Source organism: Chaetodon auriga, chromosome 20 (genome assembly GCF_051107435.1).
Source record: "Chaetodon auriga isolate fChaAug3 chromosome 20, fChaAug3.hap1, whole genome shotgun sequence".
In the NCBI taxonomy this organism is placed as follows: Eukaryota; Metazoa; Chordata; class Actinopteri; order Chaetodontiformes; family Chaetodontidae; genus Chaetodon; species Chaetodon auriga.
In genome coordinates, this window is record NC_135093.1 from 20,343,000 (window position 1) to 20,354,563 (window position 11,564).

The 11,564-nt window shown below is 44.3% G+C and overlaps 1 protein-coding gene across 1 annotated transcript; it reads left to right on the forward strand.

Moving 5' to 3' along the window:
* The first annotated feature begins 427 nt into the window (after positions 1-427).
* Positions 428-11,494, forward strand: dcxr (dicarbonyl/L-xylulose reductase). Its single transcript, XM_076760302.1, has 9 exons — positions 428-513; positions 728-801; positions 2,415-2,512; positions 6,386-6,540; positions 6,704-6,746; positions 7,099-7,198; positions 8,141-8,205; positions 9,770-9,887; positions 11,257-11,494. Exons 2-9 carry the CDS (start codon positions 750-752, stop codon positions 11,358-11,360), a joined length of 735 nt encoding a protein of 244 aa, XP_076616417.1. The 5' UTR covers positions 428-513; positions 728-749; the 3' UTR covers positions 11,361-11,494.
* The last annotated feature ends 70 nt before the right edge of the window (positions 11,495-11,564 follow it).

Below are 11,564 nucleotides of genomic sequence, written 5' to 3' on the forward strand. Positions count from 1 at the left end.
GGACATGCACAATATAAACTGAAACAGACTGATTGTGGCACTAATACTTTGGCTGTGCAAACAAATTTGCAATTAATCAAATAAGCCAGAGGTTCATTCAGTGTACCTGAACACTTGGAAAAAGTCAATGATGACTTACGTGAAGTTTTTCGATACTAGTGTTTACACGATGGCTGCTCAGTAGTGACACAGAAAATGCTTTTTTCAGACCTTAAACCACAGTCCACTCACCTCCGCCATGCTGCAGCGGAGGCAGATCTCAGCAGTGTTTGAGGGAGAAAATACTGCACGTGTTGTTATTTGGGTTAACTGACCATTTAACTTATTAAGACACAGACAGCTGACTGTAGTGTTTCCTGCTTTTTCACAGTGACTATGCAGGACTGATCTGTTAGGCAAACATGTTTTGACCATGAACGCTGCTGTGAGTTTACTCTTTGAGCCCAGCGGAGCGCAGACGGCACTTCCTGCCGTCTGCAGCCCGGATCCAGCGCTCCGTCTGCGGCACAGCGGGTAAGCTCCTCCACTCTGAACCTTAAAACACCAATGATTCAGGGTTAGTGTCTGCATGCAGACAAATGTGTGGCACGCGGAGGAGAAAGACAGGAAGTTAAAGCAGAGTTTAGCTCGATTTGTGCGCCGATAGACAGGAACGACTCACAGACTTGTGCATGTGACCTCCCTTCGGTCTGTTACTATACGTGTATTGTTGTCTATCAATCTGCAGCTGAACTCGAAACTGAGCCAACATGGAGATTTCATTTGCTGGCAAACGAGCTCTGGTCACCGGAGCAGGAAAAGGTAAACATAACACTTATCACGAATATACATAAATAAGAAGTGTTGAGAGGCCACACTGACACCAGCAGGCTGCTTTAAAAACTACAAAACTACAGCCATCTGTCCATCCCTGCAGACACACACAGGCTGATTGTCTGTGGTTCATCTAATCAGTGTGGGTTTTAGATCATTTATTTATGTTTTTGTTATATATTCATATGCGATTCAAATGTAACTCAACTTCATTGTCCACTGAACGAGCAAAACATAGACTTGAACATATAGGACACATGAAACAAGAAATAAATAACTGGGAGAACATGAGCTGAGTGTCCAGCTACAGCTCTGGACCTATACTGTCAAAACATTGTTCAAATCCACAGAATGTTATTCAAATTCTAGTGGAATTCATAAAGTTTCCAAAGATGTCAAATATGTCAGGCTGAATTGTGGAGAAATATATCTAAAATGATGCACAAGACATCTAGAATATTTATTTTGATGCAGCAGTGCCACCACTGTCTTGACTTCAAATATTAGTTTCACACAATGTAAGTGCCAGATACAGCTTCAGTGTAGCATTCATATTTACAGAATGCATGTGGGCGCATGTTTCATTCAGATATTTGAGCTTCCTATGGTCTGGGGGAAAAGAAAGAAGTGGCATTAAAGAAGTTGAAACTACAGTGTAGTGAAGATGATCAACCAGATTGAGTTCTATGGGAAGAGGAAGTCAGAAAAACTATTTTAAAAAGTCTTCATGTGACATGAAGGCAAGAGGAATATACTGAAAAACTGAGTGATGGCTTTTTGTGTGAAAATCATCATTAGCTTTTTTACATATTTATACAAAATCCTTTTTTAATTCAGTCCCTAGTTGTCAAAGGTGAAATGTGTCTAAACACAACCAGCTTACAAGAATTGTGGTTAAATTAAAGTCTAAACTTATCGGAACTGATAATTTAACAACTAAATCCAATGAATTGTTCATGCTGAGTTCCACACATGGAGGAGCTGAGTACCAAGGCAACCCTTTAACATACAGTATGTGAGCAGTATACGTACATTTGTTCACAAGCACGTACAAGTGCTTTAAAACAGACAATAATATAGTCATAAGCAGATACAAGTGTTTCTTAATGTATTTGTCAGCAACTGTCTCGTTCTGTGGTCACCCATCAGTGGAGGCTGCTGTATAAACACACAATAAATGACAATATTGGTCAGTAATAATATAAAACTATAGATGTTATAATTACTGATAGATACTGTGTATTAATGAAAACTTTAAATTGTCCTTAACTGCTTACAACTACATTATAATCTGTTATAAACCATCTATTCATTTTTTTTGTGTATTGCTTATAAATGCTGGGACTTAAAGTCTGACTGATGACAATAAGCTGTTGGGCCGCTGAGCCATTTTTGATGAATTTGCACATACCTTCAGAGTCTTGTCAGTTCCAACACAGTGATGAAATGGAATTTAAAAAAGCTTTGTTCATGGAGTGCAGTGTGGCGAAGCCTGAGACATGTGTGGAATGTGTGCGTGAGTGTGCGTGTCAGCTCTGGTGTCACAGCAGCAGCTCCACTCAATAATAAGTCTTTGTGTTTATGGATGCTTTGTGTCTCAGGGATTGGAAGGGCCACGGCTCTGGCTCTGGCACGCTGCGGAGCAAAGGTCACGGCGGTCACACGCACGCAGGCTGACCTGAACAGTCTGGTGCAGGAGGTAAATTCCTTCACACACAAACACACGCACGCACACCCTGTCAGCCATCTGAGGGCCCCATGTCCCCCGACCTCTGACCCCTCCACACCCTCCTCTGTCCAATTGTGCTCCCATTCCATCTCTCTGCTCATTATCATCTGAGGTGTCTGCATTACTCTCCACTCCAACGCTTTGTTCATCTTTTTTTATTGTCTCTCCTCATCATCCTCTCCATCTTCATCAGTGGATGAGGTGTGAAGACCAGCTCTCCTCTGGCTGATTATGTTGGTATTTGGAGTAGTTTCAGAATCAGAATCAGAATCAGAAAAAGCTTTATTGCCATGTACGCTTTTACACATACTAGGAATTTTTTCTGGTGAAATTGGTGCATGACACATCTATCAAAGTAAGAGCATAAGAATATAACAATTTAAATATATATACACAAGTCTGTTTTTGTTGTTGCTATTACCGGAAACACAGTTCTGTTTTTCAGAAAGAAGTCCAAGTTGAGCGTTAATGTAACGCATAGAGTTATATTTATATCAGTCAATGTGACAGAATGAGTCCGAGGTGGAATGTGAAGAGTGTCAGGGGGGGTTCCAGGCCTTGTTGGTAAGGCTGACAGCAGACGGGAAAAAACTGTTCTTGTGGCGTGAGGTTTTGGTCCTGATGGACCACAGCCTCCTGCCAGAGGGGAGTGACTCAAAGAGAGAGGGTGAGTGAGAGGGATCAGCCACAATCTTTCCTGCACGCCTCAGGGTCCTAGAGGCGTACAGGTCCTGAAGAGATGGGAGATTGCAGCCAATCACCTTCTCTGCAGACCGAATGACACGCTGCAGTCTGCCCTTGTCCTTGGCGGTGGCAGCAGCGTACCAGACAGTGATGGAGGAGGTGAGGATGGACTCAATGATGGCTGTGTAGAAGTGCACCATCATTGTCTTTGGCAGGCTGAATTTCTTCAGCTGCCGTAGGAAGTACATCCTCTGCTGTGCTTTCCTGATGAGGGAGCTGATGTTCGGCTCCCACTTGAGGTCCTGGGAGATGATAGTTCCCAGGAAGCGGAAAGACTCCACAGTGTCAATAGTGGAGTCACAGAGGGTGATGGGGGCTGGTGAGGCTGAGTTCTTCCTGTAGTCCACAACCATCTCCACTGTCTTTAGAGCATTGAGCTCCAGGTTGTTCTGATTGCACCAGGTCACCAGATGGTCAACCTCCCACCTGTAGGCGGACTCGTCGCCATCAGAGATGAGTCCGATGAGGGTGGTGTCGTCCGCAAACTTCAGGAGCTTGACAGACTGGTGACTGGAGGTGCAGCTGTTCGTGTACAGGGAGAAGAGCAGAGGAGAAAGAACACAGCCCTGGGGGGATCCGGTGCTGATGGTCTTAGCGTCGGAGAAGTGTTTCCCCAGCTTCACGCACTGTTTCCTGTCAGACAGGAAGTCTGTGATCCACCTGCAGGTGGAGTCAGGCACGCTCAGCTGGGAGAGCTTCTCCTGAAGCAGAGTTGGGACGATGGTGTTGAAGGCAGAGCTGAAATCCACAAACAGGATCCTGGCGTAGGTTCCTGCGGAGTCCAGGTGCTGGAGGATGAAGTGGAGGGCCAAGTTGACTGCATCGTCTACAGACCTGTTGGCTCTGTAGGCAAACTGCAGGGGGTCCAGGAGAGGGTTAGTGATGTCTCTGATGTGTGAGAGCACAAGGCGCTCAAAGGACTTCATGACCACAGAGGTCAGGGCGACGGGTCTGAAGTCATTAAGTCCTGTGGTCCTTGGCTTCTTGGGAACAGGGATGATGGTTGAAGACTTGAAGCAGGCTGGCACGTGACATGTCTCCAATGAGGTGTTAAAAATGTCTGTGAATACTGGAGACAGCTGATCAGCACAGTGCTTCAAGGCAGATGGGGAGACAGAATCCGGTCCAGCTGCTTTCCGGGGGTTCTGTCTCCTGAAGAGTCTGTTGACGTCCCTTTCATGGATGGAAAGAGTCGTCACTGAGGTGGGTGGGGAGGGGGAGAGGGGGGCCTTTAAGGTTGGCATTGGTGGAGGTGACTGGAGCTGTTCAGAGGTGTCGTGGGGGATGGTTGCTGGACTGTCCCTTTGTCTTTCAAAGCGGCAGTAGAACTGGTTCAGGTCGTTGGCTAGGCGTCGATCGTTGATGGAGTGGGGGGCTTTAGGCTTGAAGTTAGTGATCTGCCTGAGCCCTTTCCAGACAGATGCAGAGTCGTTAGCTGAGAATTGGTGTTGGAGCTTCTCAGAGTACAGCCGTTTAGCCTCTTTCACCGCCTTGCTAAACTTGTACTTCGACTCTTTGTATCTGTCTTTGTCCCCACTCATGAAGGCCTCTTCCTTTGCCAACCTTAGCTGCCTGAGTTGGGCTGTGAACCAGGGTTTGTCATTGTTGTAACTCACTCTGGTGCGTGATGGAACACAGCAGTCCTCACAGAAGCTGATGTAGGACGTCACAGTCTCCGTGTACTCATCCAGACTGTTGGTAGCAGTCCTGAACACATCCCAGTCAGTTGAGTCCAAACACGCCTGGAGATCCTCCACAGCCTCACTGGTCCACTTCCTTGATGTCCTCACTACAGGTTTGCAGAGCTTTAGTTTCTGCCTGTACGCAGGAATCAGGTGCACCATGACGTGGTCAGAGTGGCCCAGTGCAGCACGGGGGACGGCGTGATAAGCATCCCTGACGGTGGTGTAACAGTGATCCAGAATATTCTCCTCTCTGGTCGGGCATTTGATAAACTGTCTGTATTTAGGGAGTTCGTGGGTGAGGTTACCTTTGTTAAAGTTGCCAAGGACAATAACTAAGGAGTCCGGGTTGGTCCGCTCCACACGCAGTATCTGGTCCGCGAGCATACGCTGTGCGTCCTGCACGTTGGCTTGCGGCGGGATGTAAACGCCGACCAGAATGAATGAAGCGAACTCACGGGGTGAATAAAAAGGCTTACAGTTAATGGTGAAATATTCCAGGTCAGGAGAACAGTGCTGCTGGATCACTGTCACGTCCTTGCACCAACCACTGTTGATGTAGAAACGGATTCCTCCACCTTTAGTTTTGCCGGAAAGTTCCGTGTCTCTGTCCGCGCGGTGGAGTTGGAAGCCAGCCAGCTGCAGCGCAGAGTCCGGTATTAATCCACAGAGCCACGTCTCGATGAAGCACAAAACTGCAGAAAGTCCCAGTTTTTACCCAACAGCAGTTGTAATTCCTCCAGTTTGTTGGGCAGTGAACGCACGTTAGAAAGAAATATTCCCGGTAACGCTGTGCGTAGTCCGCGCTGGCGAAGGCGCACGAGCGCGCCGGCTCGTTTTCCTCTCCTCCGGCGTTTCACTGCGTGAGCAAAGGTGAGCGCACCTTTGACCTGTATGTCCAAAATTTCCACTGTTGGGAGCAGAAATTTAGGAAATAAATCCTCTGGTGTTGCTCCCCTGATGTTCATGAGCTCTTCTCTGGTGAAAGAGCTCCGGGTACCGTCACAAAAAACAGAGTTAAAACACAAAACAAAACAAAACAACGCGCACCAACACACCAAGGCAGCCGTCCGCGGCGCCATCTTGATCTACACATACACATACACATATGATGTACAGACATTAAACTGCTTTGACTTGCAGTTATATAGATATAAAGGTGTAATAAATGAAACACTATACTCCCATATATCCACAAACCTGTTCTGTTGTTCCATGCTAAATACTAATAATATACACAGCATGTACTTCATACTGATTTTCATAGTGTACTGTTTTGTGAGTCAGTACACACAAAATCACTACTAACATGATATAATTATGTTCTATTGCATGCTGGTTTCTATGTGGTTGTTTATGGAAGCCTTCTTCATGTATTATCTGCACTGACATGTCTAGTGTTGGTTTCCTCCCACAGTGTGCCTCCATCACTCCAGTGTGTGTGGACCTGGCAGACTGGGAGGCCACAGAGTTGGCCCTGCAGGACTTCGGCCCCATCGATCTACTGGTGAATAACGCTGCCTGTGCCAGCCTGCAGCCGTTTCTGGAGGTGACACCTGACCAGTTTGACCAGTAAGACAAAATGCAGATACTTTCGTGATCTCTAACTAGGAAGGTGCAGCAGCAGCAGCAGCAAATGGTCACAGAATACAGCAAAGTGTAGAACACATGAGTCAAAATTCACTGTTTCATCAGGTGGCGACCTGTTCTGTTTGTTATGCTGTTTCATCTTCAGGTCATTCAATGTGAATGTGAAAGCTGCGCTGCATGTCTCCCAGGTACAATAATGGCTCTTCCAAAATGGCTGCACTTGCATGTTTCATTTGTTCTTTGATTTTTTCTTTTTGCTGTACGATGGCCAAATGTAAATGATGTCCAGATATTTTCAGCAACTTTGAAGCTGTTTGGCAGCAGCAGTGTTTTGCTAATATAAACATTAATGGTAAACTCAGTTTTTGCTGTCAGAGAAAGTGTACAAGAAAACTCAGACGGCCTCTTTACACATATCTCTTCTGGAATGGAAGAGTGGGGTACCGGAAGGTGTTTAAGAACACCGTTAGTTTCATTTCAAATGTCTGCTTCCTCAAACAGCTTGTGTTGAATCAAACAAAGCTCTGTCTCTCTGGTCAGATTGTGGCTCGTGGTATGAAGGCCAGAGGATCAGGAGGCTCCATTGTCAACGTGTCCAGCCAGGCCTCACAGTGTGCCCTGAGAGACCATGCTGTCTACTGTGAGTAACAGAGGAACAGCCCTGTGCTAACATTCATCAAGAGTTCAGTTTATGGAGCTCTGAAATGAAAGTAGCTTCGATCTTCAGAACATGTGCAAACAAATCTTAAACAGAGTCTTTGAGCTGAACTGATTGCATTGACTCACTGTCACTGAACCTGTGGCCTCTAGCAGTGGAGCTCCTCACCTGTTAGCTCAGCTGTGACACCCAGTGTGACACTTCCTGATTAAAAGCTTGTTAGAAGCCAAGCCAAAGAAACATGCTAGTGTGATAACTCCAAATAGCTGCTGTACTGTTAATTTTCTAAACAGTTGGGTTATTCCTCATCTCCTTCCTCATATCCTGTTAACGCTCTACTGTAAATTGATACGTGTATTTACTGTTTATGTTTATATTTATTTAGACGACATGTTAAAAGAAAAATTATTCATCTTTTTGTCTTTAACAACTGAATGAATTTTTTTTCAATGGGATATGAATGCCCATGCCACATTGGAATAAAAAAAACAGAAAGAGGTGTATTACATTTCAGTGATGTCCAGCAGAAGGCAGCATGGACCTGTTACTAGTTTTCAGGAGGGAGGTTTTTGTTTTTACGAGGAGGAAGCATCATCATGCCAAAATGAAAAACAATCAACTGTCCAATCACAGCTTTGGGGGCGATAACATGGCGGGGCTTCTTGGCACTGGCTCTGTCAGTGATGATGGCAGCCATGACCGAGAGAGCCTTTCCCATGAAAACAGCACTGCTGACTGTATATTTGTGATTGACTGTGTGTGTGTGTGTGTGTGTGTGTGTGTGTGTGTGTGTGGGGCGGAGGTGGCGGGGGTGCAGCACTGAGACTGCACATAAGGGCCCAGGTTTTAATGCTGTAACCATGGTAACTTTAAGGTTTCTGTTGCTTCTGTCCAATCAGTCTTTGTGTTCCTGTCATTGTTCAGGTGCCACTAAAGGAGCCCTGGACATGCTGACTAAAGTGATGGCTCTCGAGCTGGGACCCCACCAGGTACCCTCACGCTTACACAGCATGGCAGCTTCCCTTGATCATTTCACCATATTTTGGCTCATTAGTTTTAACAGAAGGCTGCATCTAGTTTATATTCACTGAGCAATCAGAAAAATAGGAGTCCCTGTATATTAATGTGATGGAACACTCATATGTACTTTATTAGCAGGTTGTGACACTATGTGAAATGTAAAAAAACAGAAAATTATTGCATTTACCGACAACAGTTTTATGAAGTGTGTCTGAGCCCATATAGTACCCTTTATACCAGTGGTTCTCAACTGGTCTGGCTTCTGGACACACCCTCACCCCTTAATGACAAGACACGATCCAAGCCGCAACACTAAGGCACTCCACTGCATAAAAAAATATCCTTCAAAAAGCACTGGATTTTTTTTCTTAACATTTTCTTTTGCCCAGGCAAAGGCCCGCAACCCACTGAAAATGGGTCCGGCCCACCAGTTGAGAATCACTGCTTTATACAAAGTGGTGAACCTCGCTCCATCCTTGATCCTTGTGAACGACTGAGTCTTTTGAGGATGCTCCTTTCATAACCAATCATGATACTATCACCTGTTACCAATGAACCCTCTGAACCCTACAACCTGGGGAGGACAGGTCAGAAAGTTGGGGTTCTTTAAAAATGTTGCCTAAATTACACTGCTTCCTAAGGAAAACTTAACCAAATTTAACCTTAAAAAATAATTTTTCACCAAGATCACTATTCTACATCTCATTTAAAATTTCACCAAAATCCAACTATTTGCACTAAACTACTAATCCTGTAAAAAAACATCAAATTCTGCACTCTTCAGAGAAACTGTGAAGTCTTGATGACGAGGCTGAGACCTACAGTCATGTGACAATAGTTCAGCAAGAATTCATCTGAACTGCAGTAGAAGACACGGGAGACTGTACAGTTTGTAAGAATGGAAATATTTCAATATGTATAACCTATGGAGCCCTTACTTTTTCCCCAAAGTTGGGGGCACTTGGAAAAATGATGTTTATATAGATTCCATTTTTTTATTAAGTTTGTAAATAGTCAAAGAAGTTGTGCTTCTAGCCATGACTACCTCTAATAAAGCACTATTAAATCCATAATTTGACTCAGCCATTCAAGAACATTGAAAAAGATAAAGTAATGAGATGTTTAAACGTGGGGTGAATCATTCTGGAGAAAGGTTGTTCATATTGCCAGCGCCCCCTCTTCACAATGCAATTACACAACACTAGCCCACCAGATTTTCCGTCCCTTTAGCTCACCCATCTCCCCTCCCCATCCCCTTATTCTGTGCATGCGGACAAACGCCTCCTGTTGCTGATTGGCTGGAATAGTGTTTGTGGCTCAGTCCAAGCCACTTTGTTGGTTTCCCATTTACAAAGCCAGGGCTGTGTACAAACACTGGACAGAACAGACAGCTTAGTGGACCCTGAGAAGACATTATTATCAACAATGACTCACACCACCTTTAAGTATAAGGAATAATGGTTGTTAATGGTGCTCTGATTGATGAATGTTGCACTTGTTTTAACTTCAGTGCCGGTGTTATGTTCTGATCAGATCCGTGTGAACAGTGTGAACCCCACAGTGGTGATGACAGAGATGGGTCGCCTGGGCTGGAGCAACCCCAAAAAAGCCGAGACCATGACCTCCCGCATCCCCCTCGGCCGCTTTGCAGGTCAGATACCACAGGCTATATACACATATTATTGACTTGATCAGCATGTACAGCAGGACAGAACAGATCCTCCTTTGATTTTTCCACTCTGTAATACAGTAACATGTAATTTCAGGTCACTGTTTGGTACCACCCTCTTTCTGTACAGCTTAATGATATGTATTTCATATCCCCATCCATTATATATGCTGCCAGAGCCTGTCCCAAAATGCACTGGGTGAAAGGCAAGGTGCAAATACATAGTCAGCAGTCCATCTGGTTACTACCTGCACATCGGAAGGGGATATAGCAGTTCAACATATGGTTATTTGCTTTCTTTCCCACAGAGATGAGATGAATGATATCAATCCCAAAATGGTGTTTTTAGGATTTTGCACAGAACTGCTCCCAGCTACATTTACAGCTATTTTAAGAAGGCGTGGGAAGCTCATAGTCAGAACACCAGAGCCAGTGTAGCGAATCTTTATAGATATAAGTCTAAGATTGGTAAGTTTATGTAATTTCACTTTGTTCTTACTCTCTAAAATATCTTGGAGTTTTCTAATTTGTCAGTCTCTGTCTTGATAAAGGTTGGTGGACTGTGTAAATTACCAGAGACAATGGGTATACAATAGGTAAAAGTCCAGGGCTTTATCATTCTTTAACATTCTAAATATATTCAAAATGTCAATATACCAAACCAAGCCTGCCTATTCTACAGACAGATTTGGATAAATACACATTTTATGTGTTTGTTTAATAGCTAGATATATTTTTGAACTTGTCAGACTTGACTGTTTTCCTCTGTCTCAAGTCTTTATGCTAAACTAGTTGTAGTGTAAATGCGTGAGACGCTCTTCTCATCTCGTGCTTATAATAATTTCAATAATGAACTATTTTTTGGATTTTAGGTTGTCCTCCTCTTTGCAAAAGAAGGTTTGCTCCCACCACTTAGTGTCCTCAGAAAGTTCATACAAGGTTGCTGAAAAGGAGGCTGGTTGATTCAGATTCAGGAATGTGGATTCCATCCTGGTTGTGGAACAATGGAGCAGCTCTTCACCCTTGCCTGCCCATCCCATGTGTTTTGTAGACGTGTATAGGGTTCATTATGTCCTTATAGCTGGGCTGAGAGCTGTGTTCGTATTCTCTGCAGTGAAGTCCAGCATGTTCATGGTCACTGTTGGACTCCACCAAGACTGAGCCTTGTTACCAGTTCTGTTTATTGGTATCACTGACAATCAGAATCCATAGCTGCAGTCAAATTCAAAGAAAATCTTTGTCAGCATGAGTATAGACCAAATGTCTCAGTGATGAAGTGTATGCACATACTTGCACCTCATAAATGTGTTAACCTAAGTGTTAACTGAGCTCCTTGTGTGTCTGTGTGCAGAGGTGGAGGATGTGGTCAATACTATTTTATTCCTACTGAGTGATAAGAGCAACATGACTAATGGAGTCACTCTGCCGGTGGACGGAGGCTTCCTGGCCTGCTGACCGAAATGAGGCTCGTCTCAGAACACCGCCCATCTTCTCAGATGAAAAAGAACACATATTTCCTGTCTTATCACCTCACTGCATTATACAGAGGTCATTTTTTGTCAGTAATTAAACTCAACCATTGTGCAATCAACCTCTAACTTTCCTTTATTTGTCTGTATTTATATCTAACAATGGGGCACGTTTCTGTTTATTTCTGTT